The sequence below is a fragment of the Saimiri boliviensis genome, chromosome 4 (genome assembly GCF_048565385.1).
Source record: "Saimiri boliviensis isolate mSaiBol1 chromosome 4, mSaiBol1.pri, whole genome shotgun sequence".
Classification (NCBI taxonomy): Eukaryota; Metazoa; Chordata; class Mammalia; order Primates; family Cebidae; genus Saimiri; species Saimiri boliviensis.
In genome coordinates, this window is record NC_133452.1 from 92679870 (window position 1) to 92701973 (window position 22104).

At 38.7% G+C, this 22104-nt stretch overlaps 1 protein-coding gene across 3 annotated transcripts in view; it reads left to right on the plus strand.

The window, feature by feature from the left end:
* The first annotated feature begins 2243 nt into the window (after positions 1–2243).
* CD2AP (CD2 associated protein) overlaps positions 2244–22104 on the plus strand; it is a 156405-nt gene continuing 136544 nt past the window's right edge. For 2 of the 3 annotated variants that reach the window (XM_003923090.4, XM_074397874.1), the window contains exon 1: positions 2244–2735. In XM_003923090.4, the coding sequence (XP_003923139.2) occupies positions 2732–2735 (4 nt within the window). In that variant the 5' untranslated portion in view covers positions 2244–2731. The remainder of the gene's footprint in view (positions 2736–22104) is intronic. The other variant, XM_074397875.1, reaches the window with a different exon arrangement.

The window sequence follows — 22104 nt, forward strand, 5'->3', positions numbered from 1 at the left end:
GCCTGTGCCACCACACCTGGGGTAATTTTTGTACTTTTTTTTGTAGAGGTGGAATCTTGCTATGTTGCCCAGGCTGGTCTTCAACTCCTGGGCTCAAGTGATCCTCCTCCCCTGGCCTCCCAAATTGCTGGGATTACAAGTGTGAAGATCCTGGAATTCCTAGGACAGAAATGACTGTAAAGGTTTTATCTTGTTGTCAGATCATGTGACCTGATTTCTGAGAAAGTATTTACCTTATCTACTTGTGGCCTCCATTTCCTTGTTATTCAATTGATAAAACCTTTAATCTGAATTTTCTATTATATATATATTCTGAATATGTAGTTATATGTAATATATATGTTATATATATATTCTGAAATTTTATTTTCGAAGGTGCTCTTTTCAAATCTGATAGTCTTTTTTCCCTCTTCTGCTTTACTTAATCTCTTTCCATTCTATTCACTGGCCTTTCTTCTTTAAGTATTGAGGATTCTAGAGACCTAGAAATTTAAAGTCTCTAGAACTTTAAGATCTCTGGGCCTTGAACTTACTATCTATGTGCTTCCAATTGCTTATATTTTTGTCTCCTTTCTTGAATCCTTCTTAGCCCATCACCAGTCTTATTCTTCCAAATCCTAAATGGCCTTCCTTATGGGCTACTTGAGCCACACACATTTCTTTAAGGCTCAGAAATATTCTGTTTGCATATCCACCTCCACTCCTAAGTTGTAGGATTCTTCCCAGCTCAATTATTGCCTTTCCCCAAGCTTTTGTTCAACTCATACCTTCTCTTTATGGCTTGCCTTGCCCCCAGTAATTTATTTTCCTTTAAATTCTAAAGCATTTGACCTTCACTACCTCATACTGTTAATTAACTTTGTATCCATATCTCATCCCCCGTAGAATGCAAAGTCCCTGAGGATAAGTGGTGTACTTTAGCTTTTTTTTTTTTTTTTTTTTTGCTTGGTAGGGGACAATGAACATAATACTCAACACATATTTGTTACCTAAAAAAGGTACATGTTCCATGACATCAATGTAATCTTGTTTAGGTGAGTATATTTATCTTTTTCTTTTCTCCTTTTGGCTGCTGTTTGTGAGTTTGATCATTCTTGTTATAAAATTACCACATGCAACCTTTTGAGTAGTAGTAGAAGAATTAAAAGATGGCAAAAGCGGGCCTATGGGAAATAGTGGTAATGCATATGTACAAGGTTACTAACTAACCACTCTGCTCTGCATTGCAAGATTTGTTTCAACAGACTCAAGAAATTGAAGTTCAGCCAGGTTAATTTATCCAAGGTCTCACAAAAAAAAAAAAGAAAAAAAAAATGACTGTGCTGAGTTTCAGAAACCCATGTCTGCCTGGTTCCAAAGGGCAAGTCAGTTTCAGTGCTGGATGACTGAGAATTACATAATTTCTTGAAAAAGCACTAGGCACAATAGTTGGCGTTCAACAAACGCTCACACACACATCTGCCCTGGAATTGGGTCTACTTAGGAGGGGAAAAAAAGCTTGCTGAAATAATTACACTTCTTTGTAACTCCCAGGCTCATGTTTGACTGACTACAATAATCCGATGCCCTCCTTCACACTGACGCTAGAAAAAATGCCTGGCAGTATTTCAAACCAGGATGCCTACTTTCCTCTAGATCAAATAACAACTAAACTTATACTTTAGAAAGAAAAAAAGAAATTCAGAAAGTTGCCTTCAGCTGACAAGAGACTGAAGGAATCCAGTAATTTACTCCTGTGAAACTGAATTTATTTGATGCCTAGGTTTCTCCCCTACCCGACGAAGACCAAATACTTCTGATCCATAAGGAACTTTACAAGGTAAACTGAGGATCCTGGCAGCATCTAGGCTTCCCTGAAACGTCGAAATCAAGCGCGCTCGCCCTCCTCTCGCCGCCTTTCCCCCTTAAGGACCTCCAGAGGCTGCTTCGCTGCGGAAGGTAACACCGCGTCGCCGCCGCGGAAAGAGGGGCAACTTTGCCTATCAGCAGAAACCTTTTGTAAGCATCGGAGGCGACAAACCAGACCACACGCCCGTTCAAGCTGTTTTCAGCCTCCGGGTAGAGAGCGAGCCCAAACTTCCCTGCACCGCTTCCTCATCCGCTCGCCGCACCTGGACGCGGGCGGCGCGACCCTCGCCAATGACGTCACCACACCTGGCACCCGCCGGGGGGTCGGGGAGACAGCCCGAACGCGACGGGGCGCGGTGGGGCGGGGAGAACGAGGGCGTTCTCGCGAGATTTGCCTCCTCCCGGACCCAGCCGCCTGCACCTTCCCGGCCTCTGTGTGGGTCTCCACCGTAGGCTTCGGGGTCGCCTTCTCTAACTGCTGGTGCTAAGGGAGAGACGAGGGGCGGGCTCCGAGGCTGGGCGGGCTCTCCGGGTTGGAGCCGAGGGCCGGGCGAACCGGCGGGTCTGTCCCCCCTGTGGGAGCGGCCACGGTGGGAAAGCCGCGGTCTGGGCGGGCAGGGTAGGGCCCTCCCGCCGCCGTGGCTTCGGCGGAGGCCAGGCGTGAGGAGCTGCGGCTGCCTCTGCGGCTGCCTCGCGGGCCGCACTGAAGGGACTGGCCGGAGAGCGCCGCGGGCGGATGGAGGCGACTCTTTGCCCCGCCTAAGGTCAGGAGGGGCTAGCGCGGAGCGCGGGGTCCGCCTCCAGCCGCGGGAGCGCCCGCGCGACCCGCCGGAGGAGGAGGAGGAGGAGCGGACCTTGGCTTCTCCTCGCGGGAGCCCCCAGCATGGGTAAGAGACTCCGGCGCTTCCCGCCGCCCGTCCGGACCTTCCAGACCCGGGGAGGCGGTGCAGCTTCTCGGCCTTATGGGGAGGCGACGGGGGTCAGCCCTGGAGCGGCAGCACCCTACCTTCTCCACTCTCCCCACTGTCCCTTCTTGCCCTGCCTTCCACCTTGCTGTCCTCGCGGGGAAACTGGTGGGAGAGCTCTCGGCTGCTTTCCCTCGCGCTCCCTTCTCCGCCTCTTTTCCTGTTCACCAGAAAGGTGCGGGATGGGGGGCGGGGGCGCCTGGCCCCCTCTCCGAACCCCTGGCCCAGCTAAAATCGGACCTGATCTTCCTTCCTTTCCTCACCCCTCCCTTCCCTCCCCCTCCTCGTGGGATGGGGGAGGGCGATCGAAAAATTTGACAAAGTAGCACTTTCAACTTCTTTATTTTCTGCGAGGCTTTGTATACGTTTAAGGAGAGAGAAATTTTGTTCAAAAAAGGTATTTTTTCCCCCTTCTATAACTCGCAAGGGATGCCTCAAGGACGGGAAAGCTTGAATATTTGTTTTACTCCGGTTCTACCTAGGCAAGTGTGTTGGCACTTAAGCATTCAGTCTGCTCCAGAGGGCTGGGTTGGGACTTCACTGTTGGATCCTTTGAGAAGCAGTTTCCTGTTTGGAGTTAGACTTCCTTGAGGGAGGAGAGAAAAATACAAGGCCTTATATGTTATTTACTATGTACTTTAAAGTTTTGTTTGAAGTTAGAGAAGGCAGAATGTGTGGCAGTCTGGGTTGAAAAGAAGTTTTGTTAAGTGGTGTAACAATTATTTTGATAACAAAGTTCGGTGTGGGCTAGGCATTAACTCCCTCAATCCTTTAAAAATTAAAAGCAACTTAAAAAAGAATAGCTTAAAAAAAAAATCAAAGCACGCTCTGCCTCTATAAGGCAGAACATGTTCTGTAAGTGTAAACCGAAGTTTGATTTTGTAGAGCAAATCGGGAGGACCCTATCACTTTTTGCAGTTGAGAGTTGGTACTGCTTCATATCACAAACCATCACCGAAATGAATAATTCATGTAACTAACAAATGATTTAGAAGCAGGACAAATACAGACTGCTGCTGATGTGGCACCCTCTGTCCACAGTTTGCTTTGTGGGGGATGTTTTGAGCATATTGTTTATAGACACTCGCCTAGCCTCTGTTTTCTTTGACTTTTCTAATTTTATGTTCCCTCCTCCACCTCCCTCCTGCTTTCAGGTAACTTTTATACTCCAAGTGCTCTTGAGCTCAAAAACAGTGAAATAAGACATTTGCTATTTGCAATATTCAAATGAATTATTTTATAATTGATTAGTTGAGCTTGCAGGGTAATTGTGGTCTTATTCTTTTAAGCATCAAATTATAAAATCACTTTAACTGCTTTAGATTAAGATAATAAAGTTAAATATACAGTTCTTTTCTGTCTTAAATGGGATGCAGAATGTAATTAAACTTCTTTGGATGACCTAAGGATGCAATCTTGGATTGTATATAGGGCTGTTGAGCTAAATTTTAAGTAATAATCTTTTGCATTTGGAAATTATTTAAAGTAAGTACTTTTTTTCTTTTGCTTTGCTGTTGTATGTGCTTGTAACTGATTAGTGTCTTTCATCACCTTCCTTTTTCTAATTTTTTTAGAAGTGTGGAAATCATATTCAGGTTTGTGATTCTGCACAGGGGAAAAATCAATATGCCCTTACTTAGTGTGTGAGGTCGTCTCTTGAGAAAGTAAGTGTATACCAATACGTGGATACTGGAATACCTATTTTGATTGCCCAGAGGCTTTTTCTTCGTGATTTATTTGTTGTGTTCTGTTTAGGTGAGTTTTCATATAGACTTGGATATCAATGTTAGTATACTCTCGACTACTTAGAATGTGTTTTGAGGGTGTATTACTGGGGGCATTTGTGGTAAGTTTTGTAAAGTATTTGTGAGACATTTCCATATCAGTGTATTCTTAAGTTCATTGGTCATGTAATAATAATAAAATTCTCAAGTTCAATTAAAGGGAGTTTACATTTTAATTTAAATCTCATTTATTTGGTTTTATCAGCCATCCTTTTTTCTTATGATTTTAGATGCAGCCTAAAATATTTACATGATATTTTATCTAATTTGTCACAAAATGAAAAATTTTTTTTTTATTTAAGAAAACTTGGATGCCTATTAAGTGGTGGTTCTTTTTTTTTTTTTTTTTTTTTTTGTGAGACAGAGTCTCGCTCTGTTGCCCAGGCTGGAGTGCAGTGGCATGATCTCAGCTCACTGCAAACTCCACCTCTTGAGTCCAAGTGATTCTCCTGCCTCAGCCTCCCAAGTAACTGGGACTACCGGTGCATGCCACCATGCCCGGCTAATTTTTTGTATTTACAGTAGAGATGGTGTTTCACCATGTTAGCCAAGATGGTCTCGATCTCCTGACCTCGTGATCCACTCTATGCTTAGGTGGTACAACTAGAGAGTTAAAAGCATGGGCTCTGGAGGGAGACTACTTGAGGTCAAATTCTTTTTCTTCTACCTACTCACTGTGTGACTGAGCACATTACTTCTCTGTGCTTCAGTTTCTTAATCTATAAATGGGATAAAATATCAACCTCATAGGTTGTTACGAGGATTGAATGAGTTATTACTTGTAAAGTGCTTAGAACATTGCCATTGCTGGAGATTATTTTCATTTTCAGATGGTTTCCCTATTACTTTTTTTTTTTTTTTTGATTTGGAGTCTTGCTCTGTCGCCAAACTGGAGTGCAGTGGCGCAATCTCGGTTCACTGAAACCTCCACCTCCTAGGTTCAAGCAATTCTCTTCCCTCAGCCTCCCGTGTAGCTGGGACTACAGGCCTGTGCCACCACGCCTGGCTAATTTTTGAATTTTTAGCAGAGACAGGGTTTCGTCGTGTTGGGCAGCATGGTCTCTATTTCTTGACCTTGTGATCTGCTCCCCTCGGCCTCCCTAAGTGCTGAGAATGCAGGTGTGAGCCACCATGCCTGGCCTGAGTTCCCTAATTCTTGTACCAACTTGGGAAAAAAAAAATTCTCAATTTTTGACCTTTGTTAGAAGTTGGATATTTTCTTTACATAAAGGACCACTGAGATGAGAGATTTTGTACTAATGCAGAAATTGAATTTTATGTAATGTAACCTTATGGAAATCATGTAGATACTTTTTTCAATATTGGATGTACCGTGCAAAAGTTCATTTTTGGTAAGAACTTAGTTGCTTAGGAAAAACCCTTAAGTGGGATGAATACTAGTAGAGTTACTTTAATTTTATGTTAAAGTAGTGTTTTTAGTGTCTACATTTGTTAAATATAGTAAAATGCCTATTGAGAAATTTGAGGCATTCTATGTGAAAGAATTTGGCAAGAATTCTAGGGAGACAGATAGACAGTGATTATTTTTCTTATTCCAAAAATACAGATTGGCATTTTGGAGCAGAATTAGGCAAAAAGCAAATGGCACAAAGCGTCAGACTATTTCTAGAGCACACAAAAGAAATATTGTGAATTTTTATTTTTGAAAGAATAAGCTTATTACTAAGGGCTGAAATTCTTTTAATGATTTTATATAAGGCGGTGAACTTTTTATTTATAAGCTCATGTATATAAAACATAACTTTTTTTTTTTTCATTTTGTCTGAGATGGAGTCTTACTCTGTTGCCCAGGCTAGAGTGCAGTGATATGGTCTTGGCTTACCGCAACCTCTGCCTTCTGGTTTCCAGCGATTCTCCTGCCTCAGCCTCCGGAATAGCTGGGATTACAGGCTTGTGTCGCCACACCCAGCTAATTTTTGCATTTGTAGCAGAGACAGGGTTTCACCGTGTTGGTCAGGCTAGTCTCAAACTCTTGACCTCAGGTGATCTGCCCACCTCAGCCTCCTAAAATGCTGGGATTACACTTCACTTGGCCTCATGGTGGTTTTATTTTTTTTATTTTTATTTTTTTTTGAGACGGAGTTTCGCTCTTGTTACCCAGGCTGGAGTGCAATGCCGCGATCTCGGCTCACCGCAACCTCCGCCTCCTGGGTTCAGGCAATTCTCCTGCCTCAGCCTCCTGAGTAGCTGGGATTACAGGCACGCGCCACCACGCCCAGCTAATTTTTTGTATTTTTTTTTTTAGTAGAGACGGGGTTTCACCATGTTGACCAGGATGGTCTCGATCTCTCGACCTCGTGATCCACCCGCCTCAGCCTCCCAAAGTGCTGGGATTACAGGCTTGAGCCACCGCGCCCGGCTTCATGGTGGTTTTAATAGACAAATTTGCAGTTGCTTTAGATGATATATGCACTTCTATAATAGAGTGATTTTTTTATGTTACTTTGTTGTACTGTTTGGAGAAAATATTTATAAATTTTTTATTTATATGTTATTTACTTATTTATTTTTAGAGATAGGGTCTTGCTCTGTTACCCAGGCTGGAGTTCAGTGGCATGATGATAGCTCACTGCAGCCTCTGCTTCCCAAGTAGCCAGGGCTACAGGTGCACACCACTGCCTCTGGCCTAGTTAAAAATTTTTTTTTGTAGATACAGGCTCTCCCTATGTTGCCCAGGCCAGTCTCAAACTCTTGGCCTCAAGCAGTTCACCTGCTTTGGCCTCCTAAAGTGCTGGGATTATAGCCACGCCACTGTACCTGGCCTGGATAAAATCTTGATTCATACAGATAAGTAGTTGCAAATGGAAATTGCATGCTACTGGTTCACCTTTCTGTTTTAAGGATTTACTTCAATTAAACTACTCCAGAGAATATTACGAAATTTTTGTTTCAAAGTTGAATCACTGGCAAATGTAATAATTCTTTTCCTTATTTATTAAGTACTTATGATCAGATTTTTTTTGAGGTTTCAAAATTTGAATAGTTTTAATTTTATAAAATCACATAAGGATGAAAATTCACATTTATAATATTTTATATTTTCCTGTAGAAATGAGCCAGAACTTTGCTTTGTACCTTTCTTTTTTGTTGCTTTCTTTTTTTTTTTTTTTTTTTGAGAAGGAATCTCACTCTGTTGCCCAGGCTGGAGTGCAGTGGTGCTGTCTTGGCTCGCTGCAACCTCTGCCTCCTGGGTTCAAGCGATTCTCTTGCGTTAGCCTTCTGAGTAGCTGGGACTGTAGGCGCGTGCCACCATGCCCAGCTAATTTTTTGTATTTTTAGTAGAGACAGGGTTTCACCATGTTAGCCAGGATGATCTCAATCTCTTGACCTCGTGATCTTCTCGCCTTGGCCTCTCAAAGTGCTGGGATTACAGGCATGAGCCACCGTGCCCTGCCTGTACCTTTCTAATTGAGGGGTTTGCATAGTAAAATGACATCATATTAACTAAAATTTAATTTTTAAGACTTTAAAAATAAGTGTTGTAAAACCCAAAGTGCTAAATTTTTATGTGTTCGTAATCCACATCTGTCAGAAAATCCTCCTCTGTCAGAATATCTTCCCTTGTTATGAAATATATTTCGAATGATAAAAATGCTTACTTTGATGTATATAAAAAATTGTTGTCATTGTGTCAAGGGCTCGCAGCTAGGTAGAGAAAGAAGTATAATGATTATTTATCTGAGTTAGAATTGGGTGGAGCTGCAGGCTTGTTGCTTAGATAAACTGATAAAGCAAGTTGTGAAAGATCTGAATGTTTTGAGATTTTACATTCAGAAAAGACAGAGCAAATAGAAACTAATAAGATGTGATTGAAATTTAGGTAAATTGGGTAATCATTATGATGGAGCTGTTACTGCTTAGTTGTAGGATTTGATATCTGACTGCTATTCAAAGTTAACACAAGCAGGATTTAGGGACCAAATTAAGCAGTCAGGCAGTAAGCCTTTCTAGATGGGGGAGGGGACCGAACACTAGTTTGGAAAATCTGGATGGAGGTCTGTGTGTGTCTGCAGTCAGCTTGTCAGCATCAGGGGTATGTTTGGCAAAGCGCAGTGTGTACATGTATGTGGAGCAGGCTTTTGGGAGTGGTATGGTGGCTGGTAGCAGGCCGTAGGTAGAGATTAGGACTGGCATCCTGGGGGAAAGGAGGAAACAGGGTCTGGCAGTAGGCTTAGAAAACATAGCCACAGGGAAACAAAACCAGACAGTGTCCAGATTTCTTATTGGAAAGATACAAGGTGGGTATTTGCAGGAACAAAAGTGAGCTTAGTTGTTGGAATTATTTAGGATGAGCCAAGAAGTAATATAAGATATTAAGCCCCTAAGCTTATATATTTTCTGTCCTGGGACTACATTAGTAGCTGAATCTTTTAAGTGTGGTACAAGTGGTCCAGAATAACTGGGTAAATGGGATCCTCTGTCTAAAGGCTAGAGGATATTCCCTGGTTATAGTTAGCCACTCCCTCTGTTTATTTGGTCCCAGGGATTGGATGTGCCTGCTTTTTATTTGCTCCTGTCTCTTTTTCACCTAGGTTTCTTTTTCTGTCATATCCAATGCGAAGGACATTACAAAACCTCAGCATATCCTTCTGTTTCAGAAACAAGTATAGAATCCTTCAGGGTGTTAAGCACTTATAACTGCCAATGTAATAATAAATAGCCAACGAAGGCACAAGCAACTTGAAAGTACTGGTAATTGTCAGTCTCTTGGTTTCACTGAAGTGGTGGTTGTTAATAAAGCTTTTTTTGTTGTTGTTATTTTATTTTTATTTTTTTGGTAGTGTATTACCTGTCTTTGGCAGTCCTCCCTCACACTCCCCCCAGCTTTCTTTTTGGCTTACATTAGGTAGATATTTAGCCAGTAGCTCACAGTAGAGACGTTTATTATATCTCTTAAGCAGATAAAATTAATCTTTCTAGGACTTCAGTAACCTGAGACCATGCTAATTATACTCATTTTTGAATCATAACCTTGGTTTTAACCACAAGTGAAGTAGGCATTTTCCTTCTGGGCTCCTGTTTTCTTCTTTGGACTAAACTTGATATTACTTCTTTTTTTTTTTTTGGTTATGGTTTGGTTTTTGTTTCTGAAGGTCTCAATTTCCTAGACGTTCCACTCTACCTGACCATTTTCATTGAACCCTGTTTGATTTACTGAAAGCATATTTACTAGTTGTTTGCACCTAAGGGTGCTTTTACTCTATAGACAAAACATTGCTTTTAAAAAAATTCGCTATTCTAAAATGATACTGGCTTAAGATGTTGTTCCAGTGTCAGGTATTGTTAAGGATTTTTTTCTTTCCTAGAACTCATCTTTTCCAGTGCCTCCAGTAGACTTGTATTTTATAATCTCTCAGATATTATGCAGCTTGTTAAACTTCTCATCATGATCTTGTTCAGTTTCTCAACTCATTTGCAAAGCAAAGATGACTAGCATGGGAGCCTGAATTCCAGGATCTATTTTAGTACTTTATTAGTGCCATTTAGTGTAGGTTCTTTTTGATGATTCAGCCTCCAGATAATTCCAAGGGAGTGGCTGTGTAGCATCTAATCACTAGGAGTTTCTAGTAGAATACAGTCATGAGCCCCTTAGGAATGTTTTGGTCAATAATATGCCACATACATGGCTGCAGTCCCCTAAGATTATAATGAAGCTGGAAAATTCCTCTTCCATAGTGAGTTGTAGCCATCCCACTATAGTAGTGCAGTGCATTACTTACTGTGTTTGTTCTGATGCTAGTGTCAACAAATGTGCACTACCACTTGTATAAAAGCATAGCACATACATATGTTTATATGTAGTACATATATTGATAATAAATGGCTGTGTTACTGGCTTATGTGTTTAGTTTAGTGTGTTTTTTAATTGTTACTTTGGAGTGTACATCTACTTATTAAAAGAAGTTAACTGTAAAACATTTTCAGGCAGGTCCTTCAGGAGGTATTCCAGAAAAAGGCATTGTTATCATAGGAGATGACAGCCCTATGCACATTTTTACCAGTGGGATGAAATACGGAGGTGAAGACAGTGATATTGATGATCCTGATCTTTGTAGGCCTTTTGGTTGTAGGCTAATGTGTGTGTTTATGTCTTATAACAAAAAGGATTAAAAAGGAAATTTTAAAATGGCAGGCAGCTTATAGAATATGGATATAAAAAAATAAAATATTTTTGTACAATTATACAGTGTGTTGGTGTTGTAAACTAAATGTTGTTACAAAAAAGTAAAAAAGTTAAGTTTATAAAATAAAAAAGTTACAATAAGCTAAGGTTAATTTAAAAAGAAAGTTAGAAAGAAAGAAAAGAAAGTAGCTTCAGTGTACAGTGTTTATAAAATCTGTAGTAGTGTGTAGTAATGTCCTCGGCCTTCACATTTGCTAACCACTCAGTGACTCACCGCAGTACCACTTCCACCCCTGTAACCTCTATTCATGGTGGGTACGCCCTATGTAGGTGTACCATTTTTATTACTTATACTGTATTTTCACTATACCTTTTTTAGTTGAAATATACAGATAGTGACCATTGCGTTACAGTTGCCTACAGTATTGAGCACAAGAGCATGCAGTACAGGTTTGTAGCCTAGGAGCAATAGGCTATAGCTTAGATGGCTGTACCATCCAGGTTTAAGTACACTCCGAAGTTCACATATGGACCAAATTGCTTAATGACACATTTCCCAGTGTGCATTCCCATTGTTAAGTGATGCATAGCTGCACTTTTAAGTGTGGTGATAATTACAAACCGTTAACACCAATATTAAGAAAAGGGCTCGTAACAAGGTCACATCATCAAGTAAAGAAGCTGCTGATGAGAGATTAATCAAGAAGTATTTTCCTTAATGTGAAAATATGATTAATGTCATGTTAAGTGCTTGAGGATTTAGGATAAATAAAAGTTTTGGTGTCTCAAATAGTTTACATGTGTTAAGGGTTGGGCGTATTAATAGAATCACATTTTTGTTTTAAACTTTTCACAACCCCTGGATTCTGACATAAATGCTTCTGCCTCTCCCTCCCTCCAGTTCTTGATTAACATCATGAATGTATTGGGATGGCTTATGTTGTAATAGGAATATGACAATGTAATAACAGTGAAAGTTAATATGTGAATCCATTAGCAAAACAAATGAGAGTAGTATAGGGGTCATTGTTGGAAATGTTAAAATGTAGTAGGAAAAGCATATAGAATATTAAAATATAGATTCCAGCACTGGAAGGAAATAGAATTTATTTATCTCTCATTAGTTTGACCAGTGATGATGTAGTGGGTACTGGCAGTAGCTAAGATATTTTTTCCTCCACTCCTGGCAAAGAGTCTTTAGAATGAAGCAGGCCTTCTCAAGCTGATCCTTTGAGATGTGTTCTTTTACTGGAAATATTAAAACTGTCTTATCCTTGTTACTGTCCTATTAGTGTTCTGGTACTGAAGAGGCTGGAAATTTACCTAACATTTAGACTGACTTTTAAAAGTGACATTCCTGGAGTATTTATCATGATTATTGTAATAGTCAAGTACCAAAATTTTTTGGATTGTAAGTGTGGAAGTTCATATACGGTATTTGTAAAATTGAAACTGCATAGTCTTGGTTTGAGTGTTTTTAAGAGACATTTAAAGTTGGTCTTTCAAATGTATATACCATTCTCAAGGGGTTTTCTCATTCTTTGTGTTAGAAACCAACTTTTGGTTTATTTAGAAGTATGTCCTCCCAAGATCCAAGTTTTGCAATAAACTTTCATTAAAATTCCTGCTGTAGCAGGTTGCAGTCTGATGAATATTTTGCCTCACTGTTTTGGTGTGTGTCGGGGGCATTTGTGCACAACCATATAAGAGGAAGAATTCATTTTTACTTACCTACTTATTTGGCCATTTTAATCAAACGTATTCCAGGAAGCAGATCAAAGAAATGTTTTAAATGATGAAAACAAATTTGTTAAATTTTCAGAATGAAGTTAAATGGAAATAAAAGGCTGTATTTCAAATCTCAAGGTAACATTTTTCTTACAAAATTATTCTAAATTCTTATATAGATTATACAAAATGCAGTTGAACTTATACTTAGAACTTCATAGTTTAAAACCTAAATAAAAGCTGCTTTGCTGTTCTTAGTGTGTAAATGACCTTACTTGATCTGAGCTCATTGATGCTGGAGACTATATCACTTATTTTATTGTATCTAAAAATGTAACACTTGTACTGACTAGCAGAAAATTGGGAGCCTGCTCTGTGTCCACTAAGTCTGGTTCAATAAGACTTTAAGCAGCAACCTCTGCTTCCTGGGTTCAAGTGATTCTCCCACCTCAGCCTCCCAAGTAGCTGGGATTATAGGTGTCTGTCACCATGCCCAGCTAATTTTTGTATTTTTAGTAGAGATAAGCTTTTACCATGTTGGTCTCTGACCTCAAGAGATCTGCCTGCCTTTGGCTTCTCAGTGCTGGGATTACAGGCATGAGCCACTGTGCCTGGCCAGTACCATTAGTTTTAAACATGTAAAATTTTGTGTGGACCTTTGTGATAGAGTTGTTCTGGGATACTGGGCTCAGTGTCTCACTTTTGTAATCCCAGTACTTTGGGAGGTTCAGCCAGGAGGATTCCTGGAGTCTAGGAGTTTGAGACCAGCCTGGTCAACATAGTGAAACTCTGTCTCTATTTAAAAAAAAAAAAAGAATTGTTCTGGGAAAAAGGTCTATAATCTTCATGGGATTTTCAGGGCGGTGTGGCATCTGAAAACCGTTCCAGAGGACTGTTAAATAGCTTTCCCACATTATGACATTTTTTAGTTCTTTTTTAATCAGTCATATCTCACAGCAATTATATTTTGCTATAATAATTATAATTCTATTTTGTCAGTAAATATTTTGGTTTAAATTCAGCAAATATTTCTTGAGGTCTTCGTCTATCAGCATAAACAGAAGCACTCAAAAGTGGTGGACAAGAAGCCAGTTAGTTAATTCTTAGTGGGGAAATTGTAGCATATTGTGATAGATGTTAACATTTAGTGAGTATTTATTTGGTATTTGTTTTAGGCAGTTTTAATTAAGAACTTTATAGCATTATTGAACTCTCACAACAAATTTATATACATTTTTTAATACTGTTATTACTCTCATTTTATAGATTAAGAAACAAGCACAGAAGCAGTAATTAATTCAAGGCCAAGATTTGAACCCAGGCAATCCTGTTCCACTGTTTGTACTCTTAACTCCTATAAAATGTGAAGCAAACAGCTGACTCTTCTCTGCAGTTGTCCTTTGAGTTACTGATAACAAGCATTCTTGACCCCCTTTATCCTTCCCTACTCTTTTTAATCCAGTCTCTCATCCAGATCGCGACTTACTGTATAATTTCTTTATTAAGCTTATTGTTTATTTCTGACTCACCCTAGTTAGAATATAAGCTCCTGGAGTTTAGAGAGTTTTCTTTTTCTTGGTTGTATACCAGACTCCTACAAAAAGTGCCTTCCAGTAGCAGCCGTTCACATATTTGCTGAATCAAGGTTATGATTATACTTGTGTTTTACTTTTGTATTATGAAAACTAAATTCATTGAAAATCGAAGTTAACAACTTGAAATAAGAATTTGAAGTTTTTGTCAATATATTAATATTATCTTTTATTTTAGTGCTACAAACAGGTATTGAGTACATACTCTGTTTCAGGCGCTGTGCTGGGGTTTGGGAATACAAAGATGAGAAAAATATTCCCTGCTCTCACCCCTGTACATAATGGCCTTTGGTAATTTGAATTTAATATTTTTTGATTTTAAGGATTTACTGAGGCAGGAGGAATGCTTGAGACCAGGAGTTTGAAACCAGCATGGGCAACAAAGCAAAACTCCATCTCTACCAAAAAAAAAAAAAAAAAAAGATAGCTGGGTGTGGTGATGTGCAGCTGTAGTCCCAGCTACTTGGGAAGCTGAGGTGGGAGCATCACTTGAGCCTGAAAGGTGGAGGCTGCAACAAGCCATAGTTGTGCCATTGCACTCCAGCCTGAGCAAATGAGTGAGACTTTGACTTTTTTAAAAAATTAAGAATTTAGAATTTTGTCTTTTGTATGTGTTTATTTTGGGTAGATGCTTAGAACCATGGAGAAACTCAAATGATTAAAAACTTTTAATAAATCTTAGGTCTACTATTGTTTTTACAGGTTCTTGTAATTGACGGTATAACTTAGTTATGTTTTAAATGTCTTTAGATTGGTCCTCAGGTAGTGAGTTATCTTGATTATTTAGTCAGTTACAGATTGAACTTCTTTTTTCTACTCTTCCCTGCTTTTCATTGCTGCACTCGACTAGTTTTTAAAAAATAAAAGTCTGTTTAGGAACTGAGGGAAATTCTTTTATATTAACTTTCCATTTTTTGGTAATTTTAAAAAATCATTTTTAGCTGTTACTTAGCTGATTATTAGCATTTAGGAAATTCTTACTGGGCTAGGCTGAATGTATCATGTGCAGTTCCCCACAAGCACATGAGGTAAAACGTAAGTCTTCCTATTCTTCGGGTTCAGGAAATGAAGTTAGAGGGATTGTTACTTGCCCAAGTCAGAGATAAGATGTAGAGGAGACAGAATCAGACTTTCATTGATCTGATTTTTTTTTTTTTTTTTTTTTTTTTTGAGACTGAGTTTCACTCTTGTTACCCAGGCTGGAGTGCAGTGGCACCATCTCGGCTCACCGCAACCTCCGCCTCCTGGATTCAAGCAATTCTCCTGCGTCAGCCTCCTGAGTAGCTGGGACTACAGGCGCGCGCCACCATGCCCAGCTAATTTTTGTATATTTATTAGAGACGGGGTTTCACCTTGTTAGCCATAATGGTCTCGATCTCTTGACCTCGTGATCCACCCGCCTCGGCCTCCCAAAGTGCTGGGATTACAGGCGTGAGCCACCGCGCCCGGCCCCATTGATCTGATTTTAAACCTCATCCTCTTGACTATATCTTAAAACATTTTGAGAAGGGGAGATTGAGTTAAACAGAGCAAGTAGTATGAGTTGAAATGACTCTCCTAGTGTGGTTTAAAAGTAAATTTAAATATTTATCATCTAAAATTGTGGATTGGTATTGTATGTTATTCATTTGTTTGAGTAACTATTTTCTCTACAGAGACTTTTTTTAAAAAAAAAATTATTTATTTTTTTAACAAACAGGGTCTTGCTCTGTCACCCAGGCCAGATTGTAGTGGTGCGATCATAGTTCTCTGTAGCCTTGACCTCCTGGGGTCAAGTGATCCTTCCACCTCAGTCTCTCTAGTAGCTGGGACTATAGGCATGTGCCATTACTTCTGGCTAATTTAACAGTAACAACAACAACAACAACAAAAATAGACATAGGGTCTTGCCATATTGCCCAGGCTGGTCTTGAACTCTTGGACTTCAAGCAGTCCTCTCACCTGGACCTCCAAAAGTGCTGGGATTACAGGCATGAGCCACCAGGCCTGGCGTCTTAAGAGATTTTTTAAAAATTCTGATTGTTACAGATTGGTCTTTTACTTACATACCCAAAAGTTTTCCTAGGGTTGTTATTTGGTGACTTCTATAAAACTTTGTGATGGCTATTTGTATGGTTTTTTTTTTTTTTTGGATCTGGCTTGAAACATGCTTGAAAATAATTTCTAGTGTTTCTTGAAATTAATACTTGGAATAAAGATGAGGAATGAAGAATAATTGAATTTTACAGTTTGTTTTCTCTTCAGACTTTTGTATTTTTTTTGTTTTTAAGATGTATTATTTAGGGTAAGTCATTAATCACATGTACATGGTAATTTCTTCTTTTTTGTTTTTTAAACTCTGATTAAGTTTTTTTGGTGTGTGTGTGATTATTTGTCACTTATTCTAATTGAGTAACAGTAGGGAGGAGTATAATACTGTGTAAAAATTTCCTTATATCAAATGCCCTTCTTTTTTGTCTTTGGGTATATGCTAAGAGTGTATTGTACACCTTTGTACACTATTTGAAATACAAAGAGGAGGGGTGGGTTTTGTGTGCAATTTGTTCGCTATCTTAAGAATGACTAGATTTACTTATCTCTGTTGAAAAACATGTAAGAAATGCTGCTTATCAGTTCTTTATTTAACAAGCTTGAGAAAATAAATGACAGAAATTCTAATATATAATTAAAAGAACTTTAGGATGATATTGTGCTTTTTATTAGTAGTATTTTGACTAATGGATCTGGTACCTAACTTTAGAGGATTTAAATAATGAAATGTTATTAGTTAATGACATTAAGCAGTGCTAATCAGTTTTGCATTTCTCAAAAGACTTTACCATGAATTATTCCCAGAACTAAAAAATAAATGTTTAGGCCGGGCGCGGTGGCTCACGCCTGTAATCCCAGCACTTTGGGAGGCCGAGGCAGGTGGATCACGAGGTCAAGAGATCGAGACCATCCTGGTCAACATGGTGAAACCCCGTCTCTACTAAAAATACAAAAATTAGCTGGTCATGGTGGTGCACGCCTGTAGTCCCAGCTACTAGGGAGGCGGAGGCAGGAGAATTGCTTGAACCCAGGAGGCGGAGGTTGCGGTGAGCCGAGATCGCGCCATTGCACTCCAGCCTGGGTAAGAAGAGCGAAACTCCGTCTCAAAAAAAAAAAAAGAATAAATGTTTAGTTCTGGGAATAATTTATGGTAAAGCCTTTTGGTTTATGGTAAGAAATACTTAGCCCTGGGAATAAAAAGTAAATACATACATTTGCTTTTTCCTGATACGTGTGTGTGTGTGTGTGTGTGTGTGTGTGTGTGTGTATAAAGTCAGGAAATAAGAGGTGAAACCATTAAAGTATTTTTATATTACTTATTTGACAGTAAATATTGTAATTATTTTTTATCTTATACTGAAATATATTTTTATTAATTTTTGTATGACTTTTTACATTTTGTCATCTGCTATAATAATGGTTGATACCCAATAGTATACTGTAGTCAGTGGTATAATATAGATAAGGTTAATTTGAAGCTCAGATGCCATTGTGATGTTTATCTATGTTGTACTGACAAAAATTAAAAGTAAATGTTCCGTAGTCAGTGCCCATACAACTTTATGCCTATTTGGAATTTGTGTAAATTGTTTATTTTTTTGAAGTGATTTTTTTATTATTAAAAGAATCCATATTTATTAAAGCAGAGTAGTAGAAAATCTTTTATAATATTGCCACTCATGTTTTTGTGTGTCATAATTTAAAAAATTATGGATTTAAAGATTTTTAAGCTTGATTTTCAGATATTCCTTTTGTTTAAATACTGATCTTTTTTAAAAAAAAGTTATTAACAACTAGTAAACTCATTAAAAAATACTAGCACCCTCAAACAGAACCAAGTTAAGTAAAACCTTTTTTTTTTTTTTTTAAGGTAAGGATTAGGTACTTAGAGTTTGTTGTACTTCATTATAAATAATGTACTTTACTTTCTTTTACCTGTTTTCAATTGAGATTTCCTAAATGCTTTTAATTCGTTGTCTTGTTTGTTCCAAGTATTTATTGCCTATTTCTAGTTTAGTTACTTTGAAACTTTGGCCATTTTACTTTAAGTTTAGAAATTTCTCCTCTCTACAGTTTTGTTACTCACTTCTGTCATAATCCTTTCAAGCTGCTATGACAAAATACTTTAGACTGGGTAATTTATGAACAGCAGAAATTTATTGCTCACAGTCTGGGAAGTCCAGGATCTAGGCACCAGCAAATTTGGTGTCTAGTGAGGATAGTTCAAAGATGGTGCCTTCTCGGTACATGGAAAGCTGGGCTTGGTGGCTCACACCTGTAATCCCAGCACTTTGGGAGGCTGAAATGGGTGGATTGCCTGAGTCTAGGGTTTTGAGACCAGCTAGGGCAATGTGGAGAAACCCTGTCTCTACAGAAATACAACAGATTAGCTGGGTGTGGTAGTGTGCATTTGTAGTGCCAGCTACGCAGGAGGTGAAGGTTGCAGTGAGCTGAGATTGCGTCACTGTACCCAGCCTTGGTGACAGAGCCAGACCTTTTCTCAAAAAGGAAAAAAGAAACCCAAACAAAATTCCAAAAAGCCCCATAATGGTGCCTTCTTTGCGGCATGGAAAGGTGGTGAACAAGCTCCCTTGGGCCCCTTTTATAAGGTTCCTAATCCATTCGTGAGGGTGGAGCCTTCATGACCTAATAACCTCCAAAAGGCCCCGCTTTGTAATATTACTGCATTGCAGATGAGATTTTATTGCAAGAGATTTGGGGAGACACAGACATTCAGACCGTAACAACTTCCATTTCATTTCCTCTCCCTTTGCCTTCTTGCTGCTACCTCCTCCTTTTGGGATATGTATGTGTATAAGTTCTGTTTTATTCAACTGGAATTCATGGGATGTGGGGATGACATGAAGATCTGTATGTAGCATGTTCCTCTAATTATCCAGGGTGTCAGACCTTGGCAATGTTGTGTTGATATTTTGGGCCAATTATTGCTTCTTGTGCAGGGACTGTTGTGTGCATTGGAGGATGCTTCACTGCATCCCTAGCTCTGCTTGCTAGATGCCAGGAGCATTCTTCAGCCATAACAACCAAAAGTGTATCAAGACATTGCCAGGTGTCCCTCGTGGGGCAAAATCATCCTGGTTGAGTACCATTACTCCTAATATAAAAATCAATTCAGAATTTATTGAATACTGTTTTAGAATCTATTTAGATCATGTGTTTTTATTTTGTCGTCTTACATGATAAATTAGGCTTTCCCAAGATTAAACCTATCCCGTGATAGACTCTGCTTCCTTGTGGTGACTAATTATCCAGTTATTTATATGAATTCCCTTTATTAACTGATATGGTTTGGCTCTGTGGCCCCACCTAAATCTCATCTCAAATTGTAATCCCCATGTGTCAGGAGGAAGGTCTGGTAAGAGGTGATTGAATCCTGGGAGTGGACTCCCCCTTGCTGTTCTAGTGATAGTAAGTTCTCGAGATCTGGTTGTTGGAGAATGTGTGGCACTTCCGCCTTCCCTTGCATGCTCTCCCGCCACCATGTGAAGAAGGTCCTTGCTTCATCCTTGCTTGCTTTCTGCCATGATTGTAAGTTTCCTGAGGCCTCCCAGTCATGCTTCCTGTCAGCCTGCAGAACTGTGAGTAAATTAAGCCTCTTTTCTTCATAAATTTCCATCTCAGGTAGTTCTTTCAAGCAGTATGAAAACAGACTAATACATTAGCATTTTATTTAGAACCATATCTATTTGAAAGACTACATTTTCTGAGTGTATTTTTTGGTCTCAGTATCATTCAAATTATTTTATGTAATAGTTATATAGTGAAGCTCTGTAGGCCTGTTTTGTGTTAACCTTTAAAATAAATAGTTCAAGACCAGCCTGGCCAACATGATGAAACTAAAAATACAAAAATTAGCTAGGTGTGGTGGTGGATGCCTGTAATCCCAGCTACTCTGGAGGCTGAGGCAGGAGAATCACTTGAACCTGGATGCAGGGGGTTGCAGTGAGCCGAGATTGTACCACTGCACTGCAGACTGGATGACAGAGTGAGACTTCGTTTCAAATATAAATAGTCTATTTTTAGAAACTTTTAGAGGCTATTTTTAGATGACTATCCAGTTTTATTCCTGGATTATTGATCTGTTGATTTAAAAAAATATCTCTTGAGTAATTCATTTTTTTAAGAAATTTCATTCAGATATTTAGGTTTGCAGCTTTATAGCATGTCCAAGAACCAATAATTTCATAGTTGTCACCTGTCTCTGGGCCTCTTATACTGGCCCAAGTTTGTAGCATCTGTTTTTAGAATGTTGAACTGAAAAACCTCTTTGTGTATTTTGTAATTTCTTGTAGCTCCAATTTATTTTTATTTTATTATTATTTTTTGAGGCAGAATCTTGCTCTGTCACCCAGGCTGGAGTGCAGTGATATGATCATGGCTTACTGCAGTCTCCACCTCTTGGGCTCAAGAGGTCATCTGCCTCAGCATCCCAAGTAATTGGGACCACAACCACACCCACATAATTATTTTTATTTATTTATTTTAGCACAGATGAAATCTTGCTATGTTGCTCAGGCTGGTCTGGAACTCCTGAGCTCAAGTAGTCCTGCCTTGGCCTCCCAAAGTGCAAGGATTACAGGTGTGAACCAGTGTGTGTGTGCCCAGCCTCCAAATTATTTCTGATTGCTCATCTTGATAGGCTTCTTTGAGGTAGTCAGTCTTTGTGATATGTTGGAAGTAAGTTGCTGTATGAACTAACCATGCAAGTGCTACTGCTGTTGGAAATACCTTAGTAGAACTGATCAATTAAGTAAAAATTGTAGTATTTGATATTAGAAAGGATAGATACTTGGATTATTGGCAAAAATACTCCCAAATAGGATTAATTTTTGCCAGTCTGGTTTACTGACTTCAGGAAGACATGGTTCATTTAGCTGTAATAAATGAGAAGTTAGCATTTTTAAAGTTAGTTTGATAATGAAAAAAGTTAAAAATAGAATACTATCTTAACATGTGTTTAAAAGTTTTTACAACAAACTAATTTTAAAGAGTAGGTTAATTTTGCTGGAAAGAAAATGTACTCAAAAGTTGGACTTTTGAATAGAAATATTGTTAAAGTAAGGTGAGTAAAATAAATGAGTCATTTCAGTTTAATTTTCCTGCAAGATGGCAAAAATTAGAATTAAACACAATTTTGAGAGGAGTTCATTGTACTGAATTGACATGTGGCTTCTAGAATATTTTTTGCCATCCCTCATAACTTACTTTTATAATATTTTGAAATATTGTTTATTACATGTCTTTTGAAGAATATTACAAAGGATGCTGTAGAACTTAACAATTCTCATGTCTAAATGTAGACTTAATAAGTAAGTAGATTGCTAAGAGCCAATAGCACTATCAAATTGAATAAATAAGTACTTAAAGAACAGTGCATTTATAAATCAGAATTTCTTGTTCTTTATGATTCTTTCTGTGGAATTTGTGATTTCCAAGTTAGTAAAGTGATGTTGGGAGATTGGGAGTTTGGTCTTGGGAAATGAATTAATTACAAGGGAATTCTATCAGAGAAAGAGGAGGAAGGAGGATGGGATTTATGGATTTTTTAAATGGTGCCTTCAGGGTTGAAACATACCCTGGATTGCTCTAACTAGCTCTACAAGTAGGTGAAAGGTTTTGGTGAATACTTTGGGACAGTATACTCCCAGGTACCCACCCTTCTGTATCACCTTGCAGTGAAACTCGAATGAGAAAAGAGTGACATAGCGAGGAATACTGTTGCATAATTGGGGTTTTGCCACATTAACATTCTTTAGATAAAGCACACTGTGGGATACCAGCACTACTTACTAATACCTTCCTGATTATAAAAGTGCTCATTTTAGGAAGTCTAAAACAAAGCAGGAGGAAAAAGACCCTTTACAGAATAGTTATTTTGATGTATTGGTTCAAATCCTAAAAAATGCGTTTTGCAGATTTGGCTCATACTTTGCATGTAGTTTGATCTCTTGCTTTATTTAGTTGAAGTTTTATTGTGCATATTTTCCTGT